This window comes from Lampris incognitus, chromosome 13, assembly GCF_029633865.1.
Source record: "Lampris incognitus isolate fLamInc1 chromosome 13, fLamInc1.hap2, whole genome shotgun sequence".
Lineage (NCBI taxonomy): Eukaryota > Metazoa > Chordata > Actinopteri > Lampriformes > Lampridae > Lampris > Lampris incognitus.
Genome location: NC_079223.1, coordinates 19,513,978 through 19,541,492, shown reverse-complemented (window position 1 = coordinate 19,541,492; position 27,515 = coordinate 19,513,978). Strand labels below are relative to the sequence as shown.

The 27,515-nt window shown below is 44.3% G+C and overlaps 1 protein-coding gene across 1 annotated transcript in view; it reads left to right on the top strand.

The window, feature by feature from the left end:
• Positions 1-27,515, top strand: part of LOC130123174 (protein FAM13A-like) — a 41,564-nt gene that overhangs the window by 10,652 nt on the left and 3,397 nt on the right. Inside the window, exons 5-16 of the mRNA XM_056292304.1 lie at positions 1,042-1,267; positions 3,544-3,665; positions 9,436-9,773; positions 11,617-11,708; positions 19,145-19,225; positions 20,672-20,882; positions 22,302-22,545; positions 23,028-23,169; positions 24,071-24,152; positions 24,829-25,067; positions 26,725-26,808; positions 27,016-27,120. Coding sequence (XP_056148279.1) covers positions 1,042-1,267; positions 3,544-3,665; positions 9,436-9,773; positions 11,617-11,708; positions 19,145-19,225; positions 20,672-20,882; positions 22,302-22,545; positions 23,028-23,169; positions 24,071-24,152; positions 24,829-25,067; positions 26,725-26,808; positions 27,016-27,120 — 1,966 coding nt within the window. The remainder of the gene's footprint in view (positions 1-1,041; positions 1,268-3,543; positions 3,666-9,435; positions 9,774-11,616; positions 11,709-19,144; positions 19,226-20,671; positions 20,883-22,301; positions 22,546-23,027; positions 23,170-24,070; positions 24,153-24,828; positions 25,068-26,724; positions 26,809-27,015; positions 27,121-27,515) is intronic.

Genomic DNA, 27,515 nt, shown 5'->3' with positions numbered 1-27,515 from the left:
AGAAAAAGAGAACTTTCATCTGAAACTCGACAGTCTATTCTTGTTCTTAGAAATGAAGGCTATTCCATGCGAGAAATTGCTAAGAAATTGAAGATTTCCTACACCGGTGTGTACTACTCCCTTCAGAGGACAGCACAAACAGGCTCTAACCAGAGTAGAAAAAGAAGTGGGAGGCCGCGTTGCACAACTGAGCAAGAAGATAAGTACATTAGAGTCTCTAGTTTGAGAAACAGACGCCTCACAGGTCCCCAACTGGCATCTTCATTAAATAGTACCTGTTAGAGCCTGTTTGTGCTGTCCTCTGAAGGGAGTAGTAAACACCGGTGTAGGAAATCTTCAATTTCTTAGCAATTTCTCGCATGGAATAGCCTTCATTTCTAAGAACAAGAATAGACTGTCGAGTTTCAGATGAAAGTTCTCTTTTTCTGGCCATTTTGAGCGTTTAATTGACCCCACAAATGTGATGCTCCAGAAACTCAATCTGCTCAAAGAAGTGCCCATCCAACCAATCCAACTTGTGGGAGCTGCTTCTGGAAGCGTGGGGTGCAATTTCTCCAGATTACCTCAACAAATTAACAGCTAGAATGCCAAAGGTCTGCAATGCTGTAATTGCTGCAAATGGAGGATTCTTTGACGAAAGCAAAGTTTGATGTAAAAAAAATCTTATTTCAAATACAAATCATTATTTCTAACCTTGTCAGTGTCTTGACTCTATTTTCTATTCATTTCACAACATATGGTGGTGAATAAGTGTGACTTTTCATGGAAAACACGAAATTGTTTGGGTGATCCCAAACTTTTGAACGGTAGTGTATATAATTATTATCATTATTCTTTTTAGCTTTTAACTTTACTATTTACTGTTATTTTTCCCCTCTTGCACCAACATACCAAGACAAATTCCTTGCATGTTTTTGTAATTGGCAGTAAATCTGATTCTGATTCTAACACCCTTGCTGCCCTTATCCAAATCTGTCAATTTAAAATATGTAAACCTATTTCTTATTGTGTTGTGGTGTCTCCCATCTTTCTATTCCACAGTATTCCAGCGGGACCAAGAATGGTGGCAGAGCAGAAAGTGTGTAATTCCCTTTTCCTCCACCTCCTCCGTGATCAGTCAGTGCTCTTTAAGCCTCCCCATAAGGTTTTTCATGTGCTCCCTCCTCAAGACACAACGGCCACTACCCCACCCTCATCACCCCCTCCCCCTGCTACCCCACCCTCATCACCCCCTCCCCCTGCTCTGTCTGCTCTCTCCGAGTTACAGGTGAGACATAGGCCTAGTAGGTGTGTGAGTCCTGTCTGCTACTACACTGTTCACATACATAGACCTGTGGCTGCCAACAGGCACACTGGGACTCTTAGATATAACTACTAAAGTGTAAAGTGAAGCCACAGTGTTTGTTGTGTGTATGTTATGTATTAAGTTAAATACACTGCAGATAAAAATTCCCTTTTCATAATTACGCAGTTATATGCTATAATGACTATATGGTTTCTATGGCAGTAGCAGTTACCTAACTTTATGTACCTCAAATAGAAATTAGGACATAGACACCAGAGTTTGGTCAACTAGTCACATTGGGAGTGCAAAATTAATACATACCTACAAATATTGCAAAGACTTCAAAATCTGTCCATTACCTGCTTTGACCTCATAAAAGCTCTCAAAACTGTTAGAAAATAACATGCTAGATATAGAAATAAAATGCTAGCATCTTTTGAATTCAGTGCAGTTTTCATTGCCATAAATAGTAAAATCACCTGTTAATAAGCTGTGCATATTTTTCTGTTCCATTCATAATTTCAGTCCTTAAAGGGAAAAGTCACTGGTTTTCAAACATATCTCTTTGTCTGTCCATCCCTGACAGGGCTAGCATGTGAAAAAGACTTTTAGTTGTTCCTGATCATTTCTTCATATCTGAAGCGGCAGTGAAACCTAGATTATTTCTGGCCGCCAAGTGACATATTGTAACGTCATTTGGCGGCAGGAAAAACTACAGTCTAGCAGGGTTTCTTGACTGGTTAGTGCAGTCGCGTCCCGGCTACACAGTTCCCGGCTGCCCTCCGAATTCACTACATTGGTGTCAGAAGTGGGATGGTGAGACCGCCAGGCCATTGGAAGCGTGTGCACCCAGGGGCGTGAGGGAGCTGATATGCTGAAGCGTGGGGATGTGCTTCCCGAAGGAGGGGAGTAGTGTAATGATCATGAATGAGTAGACTCGCTTTTCCCTTGGCTAAGGGGTCGGACCCTTTAGGTGATTGGTTAGCGCACCCGGGTTTGCTACATGTACTCTAAACAGGCTGTTCAGAAAACACATCCTAATTCTCTTGGCTAACCTGCATATCCGATGGTGGAAATGACGTCCCACAACATTAGCACAAACAATTTTATGGACAACGATACAGAAGCTTATGCTCAATGCATTCTAGTACGTTTAGGCAGTGTGGGAAAGACTGAGCAGGACAACACAGATTTCTCTGTCAATATACATAGTACACAGTGACAGGGGAGATTCCAGGATTTTTTAAATGAGGTGGCACGGGGGGGGGGGACACCAAGAACCAGTCAGGGGGGGCCCATGGGAAATCAGAAAATCCTATCAGCAATAGAGCGTTGAAAATTGGCTTAGAAAACATTAGGCACGATTTCCAGGCTCTTGCGCAGTGCCCTGTGCCCTAGTACAGGTGGTATTGTATGAAAAGTGGCACTGCACAAGAGCCTGAAAATTGTAATCACCGCAAAATAACGATTTTTGTTCCAATACAAATGTAATGGTATACACCATTCTACAGCCTAAAATTCCCAACATCATGGATCAGATCGCTAAGTTAACATTCTCAAACCCCACATTTCAGTGTTTAACACGTTATCGTAGCCTATTTTGGGAAAAGTGATTGTGGCTTTAATCTTTAAAACAGGAAGAACTGATAAAGCAATGTTTGTCTATTTTCTATTTATGTGATGGTGCATCATTTCTGAATAACACAGGAAAGTCATACTCATAGGTTGCAGCTATTCACTAGTTTGCCAAAGTTACATTAGCTAAGCTAACTAACTAGCTAAGTAATGTTATAACAGTCCCAAACAACAACCGGAACTTAAAAACTACTAGAACGATGATGGGCCATCAAAATGACATCCCACAGGTTTTAAACTCTATACTCTGTAAAAATAAATACCCAGCTGAGATATTAATGCATTGTATATGTTAGTATGTCTGTTAAAATATACAGATCATATTTGGGTGGGAGGGGCACCCCTTTAGACACCCCCCTGCACAGTTAGGACTTTATTGCCTCAATCAACTACGTTGCTCAGCAGTATTGGTTGTACATACACAAAACCGTCGGTGAAATTTCCCTTAAAGAAAACGCATATTAGCACAATTGCTTTGTATTTTATTTTGAAAATGCTCAACAAAATGGACCACATTTGATCATAGTGAACAACTAAATTCACATGAAATTGTCTGTGTGTTGATGTGTGGATGTGTGCGTGTTATTTTTTTTATTTGTTTGTGTGTGCTGTTGTTTCCTCAGACCCCTCCCAGCAGCTGTTGCTCAGAGAAACGGAGTGTGGACAGACTGGAAGGAGAGAGCACTGCCACGCTCTCATCCACCAATGCCATTACCAATACATGGACACACTCTCACCTAAACAGGTACAGCTCTCCTTTCAGAGAAAAGACTGACACAATCATCCAGATGGCAAGGAAGACAGTTCGTTCTGATTTACAATTAGGATAAAAAGCATCAATTAAAGATTTATATGACACTGGTGTTGAAGCTTTGGTGTCATTTGTTTACCCCTTAACATAATACTTAGCTAGTGACTGCACACCTGGCCTGAATAAGTGCAACCTTCTCTCTTTAATACCTTTATGAACTCATTATGACATACATGACATGTATGTCTTTTGCTGGGGGTGGGAACACTATCTGGATCACAGCTTCCAGCTCTTTCTTCCCACGCTAAGATCAGTGAATCGTTTACATTGTTAACAGTGCGCTGGTATGTGTCAATGTGGTTGGCATATATATCGGCTACAGGAAACAGCACAGGATTCCCTTAATCTTTACTGTTGACTCTCTTATGAAGAAGCAGTCATGCAAGAACATGAGATGTCTTTTTTTGGGGGGGGGGGGTTGAGGCCAGCCCATGGAGGGCTAGATCCCTCTGTTCTGGATTCATAGTCTTAAAAATTTCACTATGACCAGTCTTATAATTCTTAGAAGGGTGCAATCCTTGTGACCCACTTTGCTCCTCTTGAACCCACTCCTCTGGAACCCACGAATGACCCGGTAAAGAGTCTGGGCTATTGGTTTGTGTTTAGAACAGGATGATCTCAGAGAAGAAAAGCTAAATAAAAAGCATGCTGTGGTTTTTGAAGTGGGCCATCTGTTGATCTTGCCATAAAAAGTGATACCCTAAATCATTGTCTGCATAAGTATTACAGCTGTTTAAAAGCCTCTTCGATTGTGACATCCTGATGGCTTAGCTAGATTTAAGCAACAGAACACGAGAGGAGGGTGTTATCGCAAATAACATCTTGTCTGTGATCATATGGCAATATGATCTCCATACCAAGCTGACTGGTTTCCTCAGGGAATTTTGCCACGCACTGCCACTGATGATACCAGCAGAATAATACAGATAAAGTTATGCTGCTTCTGTGGCATTATGGTAAATAACCCAACTCTCCGCCAATCAGATCGCTTATTCACAAAGAACTGTTGTATAAAAGCATGTACCACACAGGTTCATGCCAGAGTGAAACTTTGCTGCGAATTTTCTCCTTCTCTCTTCACTGTCATGTTTAATGAAGGCAAATATGCAAAAAATTTTTAAAAAGTCTCTCCAGTCGCTTGGTTATGCTGCCACCCCATCTAATCCCTGTACATGACAAATTGGTTTTGCCCATTTCACCAGGAACTAACTCACAGGTTCAAGTGTGTATACCCTACACACACACACACACACACACACACACACACACACACACACACACACACACACACGTTTGCTTGCTGGTAGTCCATTGAGTCCGATGATGATGTCCCTCATTAATGGTGTTTTCTTTGATAACTGTAGAGTCCAATTCTTGATCCACAAGTTTTATTGCACGCTGGGCATATGAAGTCTGAGTTAGTGGGGGCAGACATGGTTGTGTGTCTCCTTAGTCTTTTCTGTTGTTTTTTTCACATTCCTCTCCATTTCCAGCTGTTCTGTACCTCTAGCAGATCCCCTGCCAGTTGGAATGATTGATGGCAACTTGTTCCAGCTTCAAGGAGTCGATACAACACTTCTTCAGCAATGTTTTTAGCTGGTCTTTGTATAGCTTCTTCTGACCACCTGCACACCGGCGGCCCAGATGAAGCTGTCCATACAGGACTTGACATGACAGGCGTTCTTGAGGCATGCTGATGACATGCCCAAGCCAGCGCAGTTGGTGTTCAGTGACGGTGGCTTCTACGCTCTTGCAGTTTGTCCTAACAAGAATCTTGGCATGGGGAACACGGTCACGCCACACCAGCAACTTTAGGTGGCAGCTGTATGTGACCCAGGCTTCACAGTTGTATAGGAGAGTTGTGATATAGACAGCTTTGTAAATGGCAATTTTGGTGTGCAGGTGGAGATGTTTGTTTTGGAAGACCTTACGTCAGAGTTTGCTGAAGGCTACAGAGGCTTGTTTGATTCTATTGTGAATTTCGTGATCAGTCTCGCAGCCCTCAGAAAGGATGTTGCTCAGGTATTTGAAAGATGGAGAAACTGAGACTGGTTGGTCTTCTATAGTGAAGCTAGGCATAGTGGGTGAGGGGCTGGACCTCCATTGGCATAACACCTCAGTCTTAGTGGTGTTGACTGATAGACCCAGCCTGCTATAGGCATTCACAACTGCGGCAAGGATGGTTTGCAGGTCTTATGGTGTGTGAGCTACGAGAGCGCAGTCATCACAGTATTGCAGCTCCAGGACCTGCACTTCTGACAACTTGGTGGTTGCCTGGAAACTTCGAATGTTTAAGAGGTTTCCATCTAGCCTAAAGTCTGTTGTGACCCTAATACTGCCTTCCACATCTTTATGAAAAAGCTTTGTGACACATAGGCGGAAAATGTTGAAGAGTACCAGTGCAAGCACACACCCCTGCCTCACTCCAGTACATACATTAAAGGGTGCTGATTCCTGTCCTCCTATGGCCACCCGTGCCACCATCCAATCATGGAACTGTGACAGAATGTTCACAAATTTGCTCGGACAGCCAAACTTTTAGGATTTTCCAAAGTGGCTCTCAATTCACAGTGTCGAAAGCTTTGGAGAGGTCGACAAAAGCAATGAAAAGGTCCTGATGTTGTTTGTGGCACTTTTCTTGGAGCTGTGTTACTGTGAAAATCATATCCCACAGTACTCCTGTTCTTCCTGAAACCACACTGTGACTCTGGTAGCAGATGTTCTGTCAAGTGCTTCACCACCCTGCATAACATGACCTTAGCTAGGACCTTGCCTGCAGCAGCTAGCAAGGATATGCTGCGACTGTTGCCACAGATGGACTTGTCACCCCTGTTTTTGTACAGGGTGACAATTTTAGCATCCCTCCATTGTTGAGGGACACTCTCCTGGTCCCAGACCTGCAGGATGTACTGATAGATCATTCTGGTGCACAAGCATCCTCCTTGTTTTAGGAGTTCTGCTGAGATACCATCACTGCCAGGGGACTTATTGTTCCTGAGGGAGTTGATGGCTGCAAGAACTTCTTGAAAAGTTGGCAAGTGGTCGAGGTCTGGGATGGGCAGACAAATTGGTAGCTCTTCCAGGATGGATTGGTCAGTTGGTGAGTGCTGGTTAAGTAGGGCTTCAAAATGTTCAGCCGACCTTGCCAGGATCCGCTTTTGGTCTTTCAGGGTTGTCAGTCCATCCACTGATTTTAAGGGTGTGATAGAACAGGTCCTAGGGCCATAGTCTTTATAGCGTTGCAGAAGTTGTGAATATCATTTCTGTCAGCATATGATTGAATCTCGTGAGCTTTTTTCATCCACCATGTATTTTGCAGAGTGCACAAGGTTGTTTGTACCTCTTTACATGCTGTTTGCCACTGCTGCTGAAAAATGGCAGATTGAGGGCAGTTGAGAGTAGCGCACGTGTGCGCACGTGCGCACACACACACACACACACACACACACACACACACACACACACACACACACAAACATACACATACAGTTTAAAATGTTTTGAATCAGCATGTTAACTGATATGGTGAGTCACACTCATACAATGTAAGTGAATTATTTTCAGATTACAACTGTAAAAAGACGTCATGGCCATCCCTGGGCAGGGGTAGGTGACAAGCAGTTGAAAGGATTATCCTATTAAAAGGTACAAAAGTCACACATTTGTCTGCTGTGCATTATACTCCCACTGAGAAGCTACGTTGCCAACCAACTGCCTTTAGCAGTACAGCATACTGTTGTCTCGGACTCTTCCTCCTGTGAAATAGGTATTAAAAATAGCCCCCCGTTGTCGCTGCTGGAAAAGAAGCAGAAAAGTGGAACAATGGCAAGTTGGTCTGCCAGACAGAATCTACTTATTAAGTGCCATCTGCTTACACAGAACTTTTTCCAATCAAAACTTGGAGGCTTTCGACTGTTGGCAAGTGCACAAACTACTACTGTTGAGTTGCCTGGTTTCCAAGTGGCGGAGATACAGAGGAGAGAAGTTTATTTCTATTTGCTATTCCTGTCCCCCAGGATAGCACGTGACTGAATTCACACACACACAAGCACTTGGTGATATGGCTTTCAGAGTTATGTGTGTGTGGTTGTGTGTGTCTGGGTGGGTGCAGTTTTGTTAGCAGTTGTATACATTAGAGAGAGATGTAGATAGAAATTGTCCCTCTTGTTGTGTTTCTCGGTTTGAATACGTCACTCACATGGCAAATAGCTTATTTTACAGGATGAAACAAAGTGCACTGATTGAAAGCACAACTACTGTGACCTCAGAATGGAGGCCAGATTCATACTTAACATCTATGCTACCACAGCCTTATGTTGGCTTATTGTTACACTGCAGATGAGGACATTATTTTACAAAATGTACCATCATCATCCTCCAAGCCTTTCCATTCCAGGCTCACCTTGTCAGTCCATTTCAGACAGACATCTGTCATTGGTTTGTTTACCGTGTGAGGCGAATTACAGCCCTCCATTAAATAAGGGGCAAATAAATAACATCACGAGACCTGATATGAGCTTCGTGTAAAAGCCTTGTGGTGTAAGAGCTTGTGGACGAAGGGCACGATGACATATTCTGAGCATGGAAATATCCAAAGTAAGCAACATGGCAATCAGACTCCGATAAGACAGACTAGCTTTTAGAGACACCTGTGAAAGTGGGTAAAAGTCAGCGCTCTGAGGCTATTCAGTCTGGTTGACAAGGGGAAGGTGTTCATTGTTTCTCAGGGCTATCTGCCCATGGATGTAACTGATGTGACATACATGCATGCTTGTGTTTGTCTACTTTCACCCAATCCATCTATCTTTCATCAATCTGTTGGAATTAGTTTTTCATATGATGTATTTAATTTTATTTGATCAGGGCAATGCACATTAATAAACATTACTCTAAATGTGCCAAAATTACATGTAGGGCTGGCTGCACGATATTGGAAAAAACTCACACTGGGATATTGTTTTCCCTCTGCGATATAGGTTGCGATATGAAAAAATACAGGAATTTTCACCAGATGACTTTTTTAATAGCTGTAATCATTTTAGAACGATTGGGGTGATTTTGTAGGGGAGTTTTTGGGAAATTTGAAAAGCGAATGGTGCCTTTTTTCGCCATTTGTACGGGAAGAAGAGGAGATGGAGCCAAACATGACAAACGACGTGGCGCAACGGCCGAGAATAGTCATGTGCAGATCGGTTCTGATGTCATCTGAATCCGCGTGTACACATAACCCGCACCCAATAACACTTTACCGTTATTTTTCAGTGGGACTTTTCTGCCCTTCCTTTTTACTTTTTTTTCCCCCATAATTTTCCCTAAACCCAATAAATTCTGGTGTCTGAGAGCCGGGACTTATCATAGTGCCTCCGAGCAGCAGACAGGCTCTGCAGCCATCCATGGACAAACACCCCATGACAAAGAAAACGGCCGGAGCTCAAAGCATCGCAGTCCCAGAGGAACACCGAGCCCACAGGGGGACCAGAAGCCCACAGAGCAACACCCTGCTTGCTTCCAGGGGGCGCACAAACCACTCCCCAAAAGCATAAGCTGGACTGGCACCCCAAGGCGCACCCAAAAGTCAACCTCCAGGCACAAAGCACACCCGCAGGCATGGAACCTTAGCCGGGAGGGCAAGCACAGACCACCAGCCCAGAACCAGGCCCTGCAACTGAAAGACCGATGCATCTCCGGCACAACCAACCCACAGGGCAGGCAGGGGGAGCCCCATACCCACCCACCCTTGCCATAAGGGTGAGGCCTGCCGCACCTTCGCCAGCTCGGCTACTTGCATGGGCGGACAGGGCCCCTTGCCAGCACCCGTGGACAGCCAGACATGCGGTCACCCCACTGCCCCCTGCACCCCCAGCACCCATCACAGAAAAGCCATCAAGTGGGAGCTGGGTGTGGCTGCTCCGCAGCTCACACCCATGATGACAAGTCGCCACCCAGGAGTCCTGCAAAGCACCTGGCCGCACTCGCCACAGCCCTGCCGGTACGCAGCAGGAAGGACACCACCCAGCACCGAGGACAAAGTGATACACCTGGGTAGTGGGCCCTCCCTCTCGACCATCCACCCATGCCTACCCGCCGACGACCCGCCCATCCAAGTAGTCCCAGTGCTTATTGTGCGTTCGTGTCATGTATGGAGTTAAAATGGTGGGGTGTGGGAGTATGAGTCGTCCAGGCTCTTCAGACCCAAATAACTCACACTCCTCCAGCCCAGCTGACCCTGACCTGGTAGGGGGTGTTGTTTGGGGTATGATTTGGTGTGTGTGCTGCGTATGCATTCCAAAACTGGGTGAGAAAGGCAAGACCAATGCAGGAGTGCAGCCGGCCGGACAGTGGTCAAGCATACCCCCCGAGACTGGCCCACGGCTCATGCCTATTACCAGAGGGCAACCACCATTCTGCGAGAGCAGCGAGAAGACCACACCCAGGCATCCCCTGGGTGTGGTCCCCCCCCACCCCACCCCGGGCCCACAGCTCCCCCAATAGGCCCGGAGTCCCCCCGTAGCCACAGCATCCAGCTCCCAGGACAACCCCATAGCCACAGGACATACACCCAGCCACAGGGACCCGGCGCAGCCCGGAAGCTCCCCACATGCCCAAGACCCACGACATCATCCCAGATCAAAAATACTTATGTGTCGATGGATGGTGCTTAGACATTGATTAATTTAGCCCATATTTCATTAGATGGATCAACTTCGTTTCTGGATAATGCCACTAATCTTTCCACTGAGATATATTCTGTTAGTAGGCATAACCATTGGGATGTGGTGAGATTGTTTCTACTTTTCCAGTTGCAGAATTACACAGAGCTGACAAAGCTAATGTGTTGGCCTATCCGTAATCCACGTCCAGATGTAAAAAAATTTTTTTTTAAATGGTTGCCTAGAGATAAAGCTAATTAAAAAAAGAGACATAGAGTCGTGTAATAGGCTGCACGTTAGAAGATGTAGGATAGCATAAGCAAATAGTGTGTGTTTTGCATAAGGGCAAAGATTGATATCACAAAGCAGTTAGTAGGAAAATATGACAACAGACACACAAGCAAGCACACAGAGCAATGTTAAAGAAAATTACAGGAAAATATCGGGGGGAAAAATACTAACAAAACACAGACCTCGATTAGAAAGCAAACAAGTAGTTGATGCATAGACAAACAGTAAATGCATAAACATAAATGACTGAAAAATGACACCAACATCATTTTCTTTAAAAAGGGTTAATGTAGCTTATGTGTTTAGTAATATCTAGTGAAATGATACCAAAAGTTATGGTTATGTCACTGTTACGGTCTGAATTTTGGAATAGCAAAAGGCGATTTTTCCAGTTATTGTGTATCCAATCTCATTTAAGACTGAAGCCTCTCTTGTATTCCTACAATCGTCCTTTTGTAGGTCAACTCTTAGTATGTGGGATAGTCTTATCGTGAGTCATACTGTGTGCCAGTGCTTTTCTTGGAATAGAAGAGCCCTTCTAATCAATACTGAACTCCTCAGCAAGCAGTCTGCAACTGTGTTTGTGTAGTATGAATGTATTGTGTGTGTGTGTGTGTGTGTGTGTGTGTGTGTGTGTGTGTGTGTGTGTGTGTGTGTGTGTGTGTGTGTGTGTGTGTGTGTGTGTGTGCATGCGAGCCTCTATCTCTGCCTTACTGTGGCCTACTTCCACCTGCGTTTTGGAATCAGAACTGTCATTGGTTGACCCTGAACATGACCAATAGCTGCTGGACGTTCTCAGGGATGAGTCGTATGTGTGTGTGTAATTGAGAGTGGCAGGGGGAATGAGTGTGCTCTCTGCCTCTGGGCATCACTCTGGTTGGCCATCACCAGCAGCGCTTGCGCTCCTCTTTGCACGCTTGCCTCTTTCCTTCCCTCCAAAACAGGGAAGCTGAAGGACCGTGAGCTGCAGGATGTTTTCCTGTCTGCTCTGCTTCAGCATCCACGACACCAACCATGGAGCTGCCATTCTCCAAGAGTAAGTGAGCTAATGCTGCGAGGCTCTCCAACGTGTTGACACGGAAATAAGAGAGTTATTTGGGGGGTGGGAGGTGGGTTGAGACTTTGGCTAATTGTAGGAATACATGTCCGGTGTTCTCTAAATGTGTTGTAATCGTATGTCACTGACCATTTTGAAATATTTCATAGGGGGGCTCTACTATTTATACTAACTTAAGCTTGTATCTCAAAGCGGGTGTTTTCTGGTTTGGCTGGTTTTGGTTGGTCTAATTTTGTTAGTTTTTTTTTCTTGTTACGTTTTCAACATGAAGTAGGAAAAATAAATAATCATCGTAGTGCTTTACATTCGTTGTCTCCGTTTCATTCTGCAGCAGTTATCTTAAGATGGTACGGTCACATTGTTTGTGTGTCTTTGATGCTGCGCTGACACATTGCATGTGGGTTACAGCTCTTGAATCATCAAGCGCTTTTAGCAAACACACATGGGCGATGATTTGTTTTTGGTCTCCGTCGTGACCAATAATTTGTCCTTGTTTTTGCTTGAAGTGGGTGTCATTATCACCAGTTGTGGCAACGGCCCCTGATCCACCCAGCTGGTGTCCACTCTGTTATCTGAACTTGATTTTTTTTCCCTCAGTTATTGAAAAATTCATATTTTTTGTAAGATGCTGCTGAACTGAATGCTTCCCTCTCTAGTCACTGGTAACACAGATTGGTCACTGTTGTGTATTCAGGAATACGTTCTAATATGATGGTAATAACTGAAGAATGTGCTTTCTCCAAATTATATCTTGTTATTTTGCAGTGTGGTGTTCTTTTAGCCTCTCTGTATGTCCATGGAACTACCCTTTTAATGTCCCTGGACATGGAGAAGAATTGTTTTCAACACAAAATCTCTCTCTCTCTCTCTCTCTCTCTCTCTCTCTCTCTCTCTCTCTCTCTCTCTCTCTCTCTCTCTCTCTCTCTCTCTCTCTCCCTCATGTGCGCGCGCGCTCTGTTTTTCTTCCTTTCTCCACCACCTCCTCTCCAAATCCATTGTTTCCCTTTTTTCACAGTTTGCCTTTTTTCTGATGTTTTTTTCTAACGCTGTCTTTCTCTCTCCCTCTCCTTTCTCTCTTATCATCTCTCCTCCCTCCCTCCCTCTCTCTCTCTTGCACTCTCGCTCTCTCGCTCTCTCTCTCTCTCTCTCTCTCTCTCTCTCTCTCTCTCTCTCTCTCTCTCTCTCTCTCTCTCTCTCTCTCTCTCTCTCTCGTAAAAGCCAGAGTTTTGATTGATTTTAAATGTCATAAACTAATGAATAGCATGGTTGTGTTTGTACACCAGTGGTGTTATAATGATGCCATTTGTTCAGTGGTGGATGATGAATTGGTGTTTAGTAATGTTTTTAGATAATGTTATTTCTATGTCTTGTTAATAGTCTGTTTCTATGATTCTTTGTTTCAAAGCTGCTGTGAATTTGTGACATTTTAATAAAGTTGTTTTTTTAAAGTAAAGTCTCTCTCTCCCTCCCTCTCTCATTTTCTCTCTATCAAAATCTCTCTCTCCCTCCCCTGAGCTTTCTGAATTTAACTCTTTCTTGGACATGTTAATGTAAAGGAGCAGCTTTGTTGATAGTGTAAAAAAGATGTCATTGTTAAAATTAATTTTTTGTCAGACTTTTTTGAAGTTCAACTTCTCTTTCTCTCTCTCTCTCTCTCTTACTTTCTCTCTCCTTCTGAAGTCCTGATTCACTGGGACTGGACTGTGATGGCAGTTCAGATGCTGGCGCCAGCACTCAGCAGCTGCTGTTAGACCAGCAGGAGGAAGGAGGTGATGGTGACCCAGGGGTGAGCCACAGCCAGCACAGCAACAGCCTGTCTCACTGCTGTCAGATGAAAGGGGAGATGCAGCATCTTGCGGAGGAGTGAGTCCTCTGTCTGACCCCCCCCCCCATTATTTCCTAGATAGACAATAGATATCTCTCTCTCGCTCTCTCTCTTTCTCTTCTCCATCGCTCTCATTTTCTTTCTACTTTTTCCATCACCCCATCTCTCTTTCCCAGAGGAGAGACAAACATAGCACATGGCATTTTTACACCCCTATACACATTCGGACACGGTAAAGGCTGCCTTCTAGCTCACTTCCAGCTGTCACACTAGCAAGTTTGAATACGTTCAGGCAAGTAAGTTGTGAGCATGTTCGTTGGAGAAGTCTAAGACATGTGTCTCTCTGAACAGGACACAGCCACAGCAGCACGCATTTCCCTTCACTTCCATGCCTGTGGAGGGAGAGAGAAAGGAGCAAGAGCAGAGGGGTGTGTCTCCCACATCCATCAGAGATGACTGCCTCATGGTTTGTATGCCTTATGGCTTGGCTCTGATGCATTTTGATATCCCTCTGTTATCCTCCCTCCTTGTCCCATTGGCTCTCTCTTGTTCATGTTTATTCTTTATTTTTCTTTATTTTTTTCATTCTTTCATTCTTTTGTTCTTTCATTCTTCCTCCTCCCTCCAGCTGGCTAACAACCTAAGCGCAGCTTTCTCTCTCCCTCTCTTACTTTCTCTCATTTCTCCCTTTCTTTCTTTTGCCAGTCTGTCAAAGTGATGTAACTCCACAAGAAGAGGTGTGAACAGTCACTGTCTTTAGCTGTGAATATCATCCAGTGATGGATTTCTCAACATATCACTTTATTGTACAGCTCCATATAGATAATCCAGAATCATGTCCAAAATGTCTAATATGGAGAAAGCAGAAAGACATTTCCTGTGGATGATGCTGAAATTACATCTGTAAGTGCAGTCCCATCACATGTATGGTGAGTGGTACATTTGACTGTATAAATTCCGCTCTGTTTCAGTGTACCACAGGTGTAGGAAGGGTCTCATCCACTATTCACAGCTCGACAGCAGGGGACTCAGAGCATCCAAATCAAATCCAGATCCAGCACACTGAGAGGTGAGAGGAAAAACTTTGGCTGAGGAATAAATGATTGGTTGTTTCTGTCTCTTTTTTGGTTGTGTATGACATTTGCTTTTTTTTGTTTTTAAGTTTCTCTAGTAGGATATTTGTTACAAACCAAAACAATGGTCTGTGATAAATATTGTACAAGAGTATGAGTTTATCAAATTCAGTTTGAGATTTTTTGTGCCCAGTGGAATATAATGAATATAATGCAGTCTGTCATTTTAGAGAAACAATGACAAATGTAGGGCCTGCATTTGTTTTCTTTTCTCCAGTGCAGATAGAATATAGCCACGTCCCTGGACCGTAATGCCTGAATTTCAACCAACCACCCCCTACCCCCCACCCTGTCTCCCTCTGCTTTTGCTGGGTTCTGTTTGTTTCAGTCCAGTTCAGTTCATCTCTCAGTCAGTCAGAGAAGTAGGTTAACAGAGCAGTGTGCCGCCTACAGACACAGTTTTGACATGATTCCAGTCCAAAAAACACTGGCTTGCCACAGGCGCTCACGTGGAGCATACCAGCCGGCTAGAGCAGCTCAGCCGAGCATGGTAGCACACTGCCTCTCTGTCTATGCTGCTTTTCCACAGAGTCATGGGACAGGACAATCTGTGTAGGCCTCTTACAGCATTTAAAACCTTGCATAATCTGTAACCTTAACTGCTCTATTGGATGATTGTCCGGGTGGAAGTCTGCACACCTTAAGGAAAGATTGTAAACAGCACTGAAACAAATTATTAAAATAGATTGTGTATTGATTAGGGGGCACAGAAGCACCACAACGTGTTATCGAGTCACATGGACAATGATCCACAGTATTGGGAGTAACAAGATTTGCTGCAGTGGTGGATGCATTTTTTTTCTTCAAAATCTCCATCTTTGTTTGTATTTATCGTTATTAAAATGGCGCTATTTTGATTTTCAGCCTGCTGCTTTGTGCACAAAACAAGATTGATGTTGAGTCTGCAGTCTTAAAACGGAAGGTAACTATCCATCCAGCTATATTTGGGCTCTCATCCATTGCCTCAGTATGTTTGCCATTTACAAATACTTCCTATAAGCCTGTATTTTAATTATAGGCAGTAAGAATCATTTCATCCAAACCAGTCTGCAAGTTGATACCGTTGGTCAGACCAAACAAGGGTCAGCAAAAGAACATTTTTCCAGTATTCCAACGCTGAACGAGCCAAGGTTCAGCTCTGGAAACCCACTGACAATAGGACTATAAAGCCAGATTGAAGGATTTGGGGATTTAAAGCCACAATCCTGAAGATCATCACATTTGTTCAGTTTATTGACACCTATAATTGTAATACCAGAGCTCCATTCAGGATGGAGGAAAAAGCTTTTGTGTCAGCACCTTCTCCACGGCTTAACAACAGCCTGGTTAAATCTGAGCTTTAGGCACTTATGTTGCGGTATCAGTAAAAGTATTCTATGGGTTTAGTCTGCCTCAGCTACTTGTTAGCCACAACAACTTTGCTTCTTCTCCAAAGTTAATACTACCTGCGTTATTCCTCAGCATTTGGCTGCTGTGATGAAGACGTATAATGCCAATCATTGTATGATTATTCCTAAAGCCTTAACCAACAATAAAATAAAGTTAAGCCTCTACAAAAGCATTCATGAGCCGCATATTCATGAATTAGCTAGTGTCTTCAATAGAAAATGTTAAGGACATTTGTTTGCATGTACGTTTTCAGGATTGTAGCTTTAAGGGAAGAACATGCAACAGAAAATGAATGTGTAGACATGCTGCTAATGGAATAGTTAACAGTAATGAAATCAGTAGTGACTCCCATATGGGTTATCATGCTATATAATTTTTAAAGCCTTTATACTGTTGGCTTACACAGGAAACTCTGCCATTTTTACTTTTTAATGTCTAGTAACTGGATGATGGTGATATTGCCACTCAATTGCGGGGCGATGATTTCATTTTTGATATGGATTATCCACAGAGATGCCCTACGGACATAGTGTTTGTTATTAGTTCTCAGTTGTTGTAGAAGATGGCTGGAAATCAGGGTGTGTGTGTGTGTGTGTGTGTGTGTGTGTGTGTGTGTGTGTGTGTGTGTGTGTGTGTGTGTGTGTTTGTGTGTGTGTGGGTGGGTGGGTGCGTGCGTGCGTGCATGCGTAAGAGAGAGCACAATAGATGAAAGCAAGGACTCGCTCTCTCCCTCCAGCAACCACCCTATAAACCTGGGGGCCACGGTGGGACAAGAGACAACAGGAAATAGTAGATGAGACTAGCAGACAAGAGAGACAGAAAGACACATAGACAAGTGGTCAAAAGACAGACAGGGGCGTCTGGGTAGCGTAGTGGTCTATTCCATTGCTTACCAACATGGGGATCGCTGGTTCGAATCTCCATGTTACCTCCAGCTTGGTCGGGCGTTCCTACAGACACAATTGGCCATGTCTGCAGGTGGGAAGCCGGATGTGGGTATGTGTCGAAGCGGCTGACGACTCCACATGTATTGGAGGAGGCATGTGGTAGTCTGCAGCCCTCCCCGGATTGGCAGAGGGGGTGGAGCAGCGACTGGGATGGCTCGGAAGAGTGGGGTAATTGGCCAGGTACAATTGGGGAGAAAAAGGGGGGGGCAGGAAGATAGGGTGACAAAAGAGCCACCAATAGACAAAATGAGAAGGGTTTTTTTTTTGTAAAATGAACTTGTACATACACTCACTGGCCACTTTATTAGGTACACCTTGCTAGTACCGAGTTGGACCCCTTTTGCCTTCAGAACTGCCTTAATCCTTCGTGGCATAGATTCAACAAGGTACTGGAAACATTCCTCAGAGAGTTTGGTCCATATTGACATGATAGCATCATGCAGTTGCTGCAGATTTGTCGGCTGCACATCCATGATGCGAATCTCCCGGTCCACCACATCCCAAAGGTGCTCTATTGGATTGAGATCTGGTGACTGTGGAGGCCATTTGAGTACAGTGAACTCATTGTCATGTTCAAGAAACCAGTCTGACATGATTCGAGCTTTATGACATGGCGCGTTATCCTGCTGGAAGTAGCCATCAGAAGATTGGAACACTGTGGTCATAAAGGGATGGACATGGTCAGCAACAATACTCAGATAGGCTGTGGCGTTGACACGATGCTCAATTGGTACTAAGGGGCCCAAAGTGTGCCAAGAAAATATCCCCCACACCATTACACCACCACCACCAGCCTGAACCGTTGATACAAGGCAGGATGGATCCATGCTTTCATGTTGTTGATGCCAAATTCTGACCCTACCATCCGAATGTCGCAGCAGAAATCGAGACTCATCAGACCAGGCAACGTTTTTCCAATCTTCTATTGTCCAATTTTGGTGAGCCTGTGCGAATTGTTGCCTCAGTTTCCTGTTCTTAGCTGACAGGAGTGGTACCCGGTGTAGTCTTCTGCTGCTGTAGCCCATCTGCCTCAAGGTTCGACGTGTTGTGCGTTCAGAGATGCTCTTCTGCATACCTCGGTTGTAATGAGTGGTTATTTGAGTTACTGTTGCCTTTCTATCAGCTCGAACCAGTCTGGCCATTCTCTTCTGACCTCTGGCATCAACAAGGCATTTTCGCCCGCAGAACTGCCGCTCACTGGACATTTTCTCTTTTTCGGACCATTCTCTGTAAACCCTAGAGATGGTTGTGTGTGAAAATCCCAGTAGATCAGCAGTTTCTGAAATACTCAGACCAGCCCGTCTGGCACCAACAACCATGCCACGTTCAAAGTCACTTAAATCACCTTTCTTCCCCATTCTGACGCTAGGTTTGAACTGCAGCAGATGGTCTTGACCATGTCTACATGCCTAAATGCATTGAGTTGCTGCCATGTGATTGGCTGATTAGAAACTTGCGTTAACGAGCAGTTGGACGGGTGTGTCTAATAAAGTGGCCGGTGAGTGTATATCGTAATAGTAAATAAAATAGCAAATTATTTATATTGGATCAAAAGGTTAGTGTAAAGTCAGTAGTAGTAAGTTGTTTCATTTTGAGCACATGCTTTCACTCCAATTTCAGGCAGACAAGGTCTGTCAAGGTTTTGTTGGCCCAGTGAAGAAAAGCTGCTCCTGTCATCAGTAATATTTAGGCTAATGGATATGTCCCTTGGAAGCCAGTTATATATGATCCATGTTAAGGCCTTGTGGTGTAAGAGCTTGTGGAGCAAGACAAAACTGATATGTCCAGAGCATGGCAATATCCAAAGTCAACAGCATAAAGGCCAGCCTCAGATGAGATTGTTATCTAACCAAAGATGCATGTTCAAAAAAATCTGTCAGAGTTTGTGGTTTTCATGCACAAGTATGGCTCTGTGTGCTTGTGTGTGTTAAGGAGAAAGAAACAGTTGAGAGAAAGAAAACAAGAATGGAGGCAGGAGACCTCTTTAATTTGATCTCTGTATTTATGCATGTTATCAACAAGTTTGCCTGGGCGTGTGTGTGTGTGTGTGTGTGTGTGTGTTTATGAAAGGCACGGTGGGGAGTGAGACCTCATAAATGGATGTGCTATCTGTTCTGACAGGTGAGCACAGGAGGAAGAGGAGGAAGATCAGATTCTCTCAGGCAACACAATGACTGCGAAGGCAGGAACAATGGCATTGACGTAAGTCTCAGCCTTTTTTTCTTTTCTTTTTTTTTTCTTCCTCATTTCTCATGTTTTTTTTTCCGGATACACCAATTAACACCTTTTTAGGATGAGGGTGTCTATGGCAACATCAACACCCACAGTGTGTGTTTGTGTGTGATGCAAGTATGTGTCTGTTTATTATGGGTGTGCATGTGCACGTAGGTGCAGCCCTATGCGCTCACTCTCTCTCCCTCCCTATGCCTTGTCTGCATGACTCACAAAGTAGGCTTTTTCTTATGAATGAATCACCGGGGAAGGCAGGCAGGGAGGAGTCCTGGCCACCGCACGCTGCTGCCCCTATGGATGTTGATGATGATGATAAGATGAAGATAAGAATGATGTCAGTGTACTTTGAACTAATGGCTGAACTTCCACTTAAACCCTCTAATGTACAAATGACTTCTTCCTAAACGCTAGATATCGGTGGCTATGTGTGTGTGTGTGTGTGTGTGTGTGTGTGTGTGTGTGTGCACGTGTGCACGTGTGCATGTGTGTTCTCATAGGCTCATAGACTTTCTTATAGACTCTCTAGCTCAATCTCACAATGTTGCCGTGGAGACGCCTCGTCATAGCCTCCCTCCTCACACCCACACACACATACACATACAGACACACATGCCAGCCAATGCAAGCGATGTTCCTGCAGTTTCCTTTTCTCCCTGTGTGTGATTAATAATCCATGTAGAAGCATATCAGCAGCGGAAGCACCAGGAATAAAACCGAGACGGAACACCACGCTGATGTAGGGATTCTGCTTAGGGCGGGATAAACACACGTGCTCACACAATCCCTGCACATGGATCAGAGGATAAGAAGATGGCCACCATGGCTGAAGGCAACACTGCTCTTGAAATCTCAGTATGCGGCTCATCAGCAGAATCCCGCTCTGCGAATGCTGAGACGTTAGGATTCTGACTCACTGACTGAAAGGGAGCAGAGCGGGTATTGTTGCCTGGCAAACAGATTGCTTGACTGGCTGGCTGACTACTGGTCACACTGAGACTTAAGAGGGGGAGCTGAGCTGGGTAACTAACTGACAGAGAGGTCGTCTCTTGTGCCCCTTCCATACCCTGTTCTCAGAGCCCCTTCATAACAGATTTTGTAACTGACTGGTTGGCATGCATTGGAAGATTGAAGATCCGCATCTTTTCTTTTAATCCAGGGATTCCCTTTGAGTTTTTCCTCCAGTGACTAAACCTTATCACCTTCCCTGTCTCAACTAAGCAACGGCAGCCTGGCCACAACAGTTTCATCCAGCCTTTTGATTGTGCTATCTACCTGAAGAGGACTGTGCAACGGATTACCAATCGGGGCGGAAGAATCCATAGCATTTCACCAAAACCAGGACCTGTGTGTCTGCCCCCCACCCTTCGCCTTCCCATTCCCCACCTGCCTGAAACCATGTTCTGTTTCTGTTTCCAGAGCCCCTCACTCAAGCTGCAAGCGCTGGAGGCTGAACTGGGTCCACCACCACCTCAATTGGTGGAGCCGCACACACAGGAAAACCAATCTGTCCAGCAGCATTCCTTCCCTGCTGGAGACTCTAACATGCCTCTTTCCTCCACCCTGCCTCTCCATTCTCCACCCCCCACACAGTTTCATGGAAATTATACCATCATGACATCACAGCCTGGTAAGAAAATTACCATTATGTTGGTGACCTAAAGTGGCAACAGGTAACCTTTTTGCTTAAATATATTATTAAATTCGTTTTGGTGGTATAGTGTGATGGGGAAGGACGAAATTGCCATTCAGGTCAGTTATTGGCCTTATTTTCATTATGCATTTTGTCTGATACTGGGCACGAAACCTCCTGAGAAATGTAGGGACTGCTTTATAGTGCAGATGTAAATACAACAATCTTACTTTTACTTACCTCGTCTGTCCACATATAGTAGCTCCTTATCTTCTGTGACACTCATTGGCTACAGCTAAATAAATGGATGTTATGTTATTGAGAAGAAAAAGAAAGCTCATCGGTTGTCTTTGCAACAGTTGACATATAAGAGACATTGCCAAAACACAAAATTTTACCTGGCGCCACTAATATAAGTTACCACTTATTCTAGTTTCTCATCCATTTGAATATTGGAACGTGTGGTTTCCTACCTCTTTACTCATCATTCACTCTTCGATCATGATGTATTCCTAGATTTTTTTCGTCAATTCACTTCATGCCTGTGTTTCAGAAAAGCAAGAGCCTGGTCTTAAATTAATCTGGTCCGTGCTGTGAGCATCCCCATTTCCCAGACAGGGCTATGGCCTCTTGGCAAGTTGAGTAACAATGTGTCAGGACAGGATGAGCTTACCATAGCATCAAGGTTTAGCGTTTTGCCCCCAATGATTGCTGGTGTCATGCTAATGGACAGCATGCAGCTATTTCACAACAAGATGCTAATGTGCTTTTTCAGCCATAATTCTATCTTGCTTTCTCTTGTTGTAATCTGTCACCTGCTCCCAGCTGGGGAGCAGTGCTGTGCATTCCAGTGAATCAGCCCAAGAGATAAATCAAAATAAAAGCCCTTCAGAAATGAGATATTTACTGCATCTGTCAGTGGCTAAACAAAATCACTTCTGCAGAAAGAGGATTTAAAGTATAAGTGACTGCCACAGAAAAGAGGTTGGATGATTATTTGGCGTGTGCCAATTAATTCTGAAGCATGTATTGTTCTTCCTCTCTCTTCTGCTCTCTTCCTCCTTCCTTCACTCTTTACTCTCCTCTTTTTCCCCCCTCCTCTGCTTCACTTTTTTCTTTCTTTCTTCCTTCCTTCCTTTCTTTCCTTCTTTTTTTCTTTCTCTTTCTCTCTTCTGTCACCCTCTATGAATTCCATATTTCTTCTTTTCCGAGAGAGAGCCAAACAAGTGGTGTCATTGCCATGACAACTGACTTGAGTTAATTGTACCTTTCACCTTCTCTCTCTCTCTCTCTCTCTCTCTCTCTCTCTCTCTCTCTCTCTCTCTCTCTCTCTCTCTCTCTCTCTCTCTCTCTCTCTCTCTCTCTCTCTCTCTCTCTCTCACTCTTGCTGTCTCTTTTTTTTAGACTTGCATACAGTCCAACAGGAAATTGCCTCTTTGAGGGGTCTGGGAGTAGAGACTGATTCAAGCCCGCCAAGATCTATTGTAGGCCTCAGCCCCAACCCAGACCCTCACCCCAATGCTAGTCCCCTCCTCCAACTTATTGCTGCGAGCGATGGCCCAGTTCCTTCACCACGCTGCCCCAGCCTCAGCCACAGTCTGCGTGACCAATTAGACCCCGATGTCGCCCCCTCCCCACCCTGCTCACAGCACATCAGGATGTAAGGCAACAGAAGTGGGGAGTGTGTGTGTGTGTGTGTGTGTGTGTGTGTGTGTGTGTGTGTGCATGGGTGGTTTTTGGGAATTGAGGTAGGACATGTCTGGTGGTGGTGGGGTGGGGGGGTCTGCACATACAGTACTCACTGCATTCAGTAAAGATATCAGTATAGTGCAAGATGATGCCTAATACCGTTACCTAATAAAAATTTGTCTATTAATGGTGGACTAATCAGTCATTGCTAAGAGTCTCAGTTTCACCATGAGCGTTATACTGCTACTAACTGAAAAGATAAATTTGAAATCATCCATGGTCATTAGCTGCATGTGTGATGTATCATGTCATGCACTCATGCACAATACACAGTGAGGAATGCAGGTGATTTGTGTTTTTCATTCTCTCTCTCGTGATGAAGAATGAGCACTGAGAATCTGACTGATGGTTTGACTCCCCTCCCATCCCCTCACACATGCTTCCCATACTCAGGGCAAGATGCAGTGCACGTTCAGAGCTGGAGGATGGAGCCAGGGAGTTTGTGTCCATTTCTATGCTCAACAGACACATCCACACCCTGAGGAAGAGGATCAAACGCTTTGAGGAGTGCTTTGAGCAGGAGAGGCACTACAAGGTGAGGGTGCAGCTGACGGACGCCACAGTAGTGGATTGCTCTGTTATGATGGCATTCACACTAGAACAACTGAGATTTTGCATTGTTTTCTATTTCTCACTTCATCTAGATGTCATGGATTATTTTTATTTTACATATAAGATGCCACTCGACTTGTTTTAATTTTGTTAATGCTAAAAACATTTTAGCTGAAGATAACCCCTTTGTAAAACCTTACAGGTTAGAAATTGGTGTTTTTTGGAATTGTCTGTCTTGTGCAACTCCAGCAAAAGTAAAACATTAACACAGCATCAAATGACACATTGTGATATGAAAGGAACATTGTTTATCAAATTGAGGTGAATCAATGCTTTACAAAAAGATGAAAATGCTTGACATAAATGCTTTGCATGGTCAACTGGCTCACTGTGTGTGCACACGTGTGTGTGTGTGACTGAAAATAAGTGTCAATAGTGTTGTAAAGTTTTAATGGTTTTCTATGCAAGCGTGTCTCAGTCTGTGTTGCGCTAACATGTCAATACGAGTCAATGATAGGTGCTAGAGGTTATTCTAGAGTAGAGCTCTCCCTCTATTGGACCATTAGAGATATTACCAGATGTTAGAATCTCGAGTTTCTATACAATTCAATGGCGTTACCATAGCATTTCTATTGTAACGTGTCACTGCATTAATTTGAATTTTTTTACTCTTCTTTTTTTTTGCCATCCAGTATGTTTGATTATGTTCACTGCATCTTGTGCGCAATGTCTGCCTTTACAGTGTAGCTACCTAATACATTTCGGACACTACAGTAGGTATCAGAAGTTAATGTTGTCCCTCATCTTATTCAACTGAAATGGTATAGACTTAACCTGTTAGTGACGTGAGTGGTTTGTTTGTTGTCACTGGTTCTTATTGTCAGCCTGCCCATAACGATAAGACAGCTCATCCGGAGGTGGCGAGACTCATGAAGGAGCTGAGCAAGAGCCGCAAGCAGCTCAAAGGTCAGACACACATTCACACTGCATTTTTCATTCCCAAACACCGTTTTGCTAAATAGCAATACTGTAGTAATAGCAGTTATCCACTAAGTATGCTTGTACATACTGTAAATTTGTCTTTGTGGGTTAATAAACATTAAAAAACAGGAACATGGACACATGAACATAGTTAATGTCATGTTTTTCATTGAGCAAAATGGCAACACGTTTTCAAAATTTATGGACACAAATGTGAAAAAAGGTATGTATCATGTTAAATGAAAATTCAAGATTTAAGCTTATTTATTTACCATTTAGATTCTGACATGCTTGCCTCTTTCATTGCAAAAACAAATCAGTAAATGAGACCAGCAATGGTAAATGACAGCAATTTCACACACACACACACACACACACACACACACACACACACACACACACACACACACACACACACACACACACACACACACACACACACACACACACACACACACACACACACACACACACACAGACACAAAAATGTCATCACGATTATGCTGTTACAACAAAAAACCAAACTATGCATTTTAGAGACACCTCTTTCCTGGACCAGTCTTATACTCTCGTAGTCGCATATTGAAAAGGCAGTTATTAGCCCAACAGCTGCATCCTTCTGCCTCCCAATCCCCAACCCAACTCCTTCCCCTTTCCCCAGAGCTGAAGCTGAGGCAGTCCACAGAGGTTGGGCTTAAAGAGCACAGAGGCCCGAACTCCACAGACGAGCAATACAGGAGCAAAAAGGACCAGCAGGGGGCTTTACTGACACGGACAGAGCTGCAGCAGCTCAACAACAGCAGCAGCAACACAAGGCCCAGTCTGGAGGAGACCGTCCAGACTCTGACTGCTCGACTGAAGGACCGACACCAAGAACTGGGCTTGCCTGACAGCATCAAGGTAGATGCAGATATAACCGCCCATATTGATTTTCCATTACCAAGTAAGAGGAAGAACCACTTTTATTTCACATATTTACATGCGTTGACTGGTTACTTGTCAACTTTCACATGTCTCCAACTGAGACACACGCAAAGCACGTGAAACCAACACAAAGCCAAGCACCCACAGCCTTCAAAGTGTTCAGAGTGCGGGGTCACCTGCAGCGTGGCCCCTCTGGGGCAAACTTTGAGGCCCACTGCCTTGTTCAAGGGTGCTTTGACAATGATTGTGAGCCTGAAGATGTAGATGCTATGTTCAGTTTTTGTTCAGCCAGTATTATTAATTGCCATCTGCCTAAATTAAAAACCAACAATCATCAGCTATTATGTCCGGCTCTCTATCCAGAGTTAGTGCATACATTCTGAACTATTTGAAGTCTCCCTACCCCGCAGCTATTTTAAGCACGGTGGTGACTCCCTTCCAAGTCCCAGAAATCAGTCGCTCACTGTGCACCAACTTTCCTTGGAAGAGGGGCATGTGAGAAGTTGGCTTGCTTAAGGGAATCAATATAGTGCATGCTTCTGTTCAGTTTACGACTGTGCAGTCTCTAACAGTGGCTTTTCTGGATGGGACAACAGTGAAACAAGTGCCTGCAAAGTGGGGCTTTCGAGATTGGCAGGGCCTGCTACAGAAACCCAAAGTGTTGCCACAGCGACCTGCTGCAGGGGGGTTCCCATGAAATGGCTTATCCCATATGCAGTTGCATGTGATGGCAACATCTGCAATGTATCTGGGCGTATAGGGAAAAAATAAAACAAGTTAATCATTACATTAAATTGCATCTAGGGGCATCCGGGTAGCGTAACAGTCTATTCCGTTGCCTACGAACATGGGGATTGCCGGAACAAATCCTCATGTTACCTCCGGCTTGGTCGGGCGATCCTACCGACACAATTGGTCATGTCTGCGAGTGGGAAGCCGGATGTGGGTATGTGTCCTGGTCGCTGCACTAGCGCCTTCTCTGGTCAGTTAGGGTGCCTATTCGGGGGGGAATAGCGTGATCCTCCCACACGCTACGTCCCCCTGGCGAAACTCTTCACTGTTAGGTGAAAAGAAGCGGCTGGCAACTCCACATGTATCGGAGGAGGCATGTGGTAGTCTGCAGCCGTCTCCAGTTCGGCAGAGGGGGTGGAGCAGTGACGGGGACGGCTCGGAAAATAGGGTAATTAGCCAAGTACAACTGGGGAGAAAAAGGGAGAAAAAATCCACAAAAAAATTGCATGTCAATGGCCATTGTCCTGTTTTTAAGAAATAAGAGAAAATTAATTTAAGAAACTTAGAGAATATTTGATTCATCTATTATTTTTATACTATGTTTTATGTGAGAACAAGTAAAAAATGAGGGGGGAGGGAAAGACAAGCATTTACCTATGCATAAAAAAGAGCATCTGTGTGTGTCTGTGTGTGTGAAGGATAGGGTAAGGGTGCTGTTATGTACACATGAGGAAACTGCTGATGTACAATGTTGGGATAGATTTAGTCCCTGGATTAGAGTAAGGGAATGTGGGTGGGGTCCTTCTTTCAGAGGCAGAGCTTCAGGGCATTACACTGTCCCTCAATATGAAGGTGCGATTGACTTCACTGTGACAGACATCCAGTATGCTTACATTTCCAGGAGATGTCCCAGTCCCAGATGGCTCTGGAGAAGACCAGCCTGCAGAAGTGTTTGTTGTACTTTGAGAGTGTGCATGGGCGACCGGTAAGACCTTCCCCAGAGGATTTTATTTGTCAAATAATAATTTTTGACAGTGTCTGTTATCTCTTACCCTGGGTCTCTCCTTGTGCTCTTTGTTTTATATCTTGACTCTGCTATCTGCTTCTCTGTTAATTTGTTAAGTTCATAGTATTAACAAAGCTTTTTTTCCATTATGTGTTTGTGTGTTTGTCTTTGTTGGATTTCATCCAGAGTTCTAGACAGGAGCGAACTCTGATGAAGCCTTTCTACGACCGTTACCGTCTTCTTAAACAGCTTCTGTTTACCTTCGCCCCTGCCCCGGTCATCCCCACCATAGTGAGTAAACACACCCATGTAAGACATTTTCGGGCACAGCCGACCTTAATATTTCATCAGGAGGGGGTTGATAGTCTAAGAAGACACAATTGTGTTAATTGGCAGCGGGGAGAAGTGCAGGAGCATTATGTAAATGACTACCTAACGTCTGGTGCTACTCCTGTCAGAGGAACGCTAATCAGAATTTGTTCATCCGAGCGTCCGGGTGGCATGGCAGTCTATTCTGTTGCCTACCAACATGGGGATCGCCGGTTCAAATCTGCATGTAACCTCCAGCTTGGTTGGGTGTCCCTACAGACACAATTGGCCGTGTCTGCGGGTGGGAAGCCGGATGTGGGTATGTGTCCTGGTCGATGCACTAGTGCCCCCTCTGATTGGTTGGGGCACCTGTTTGG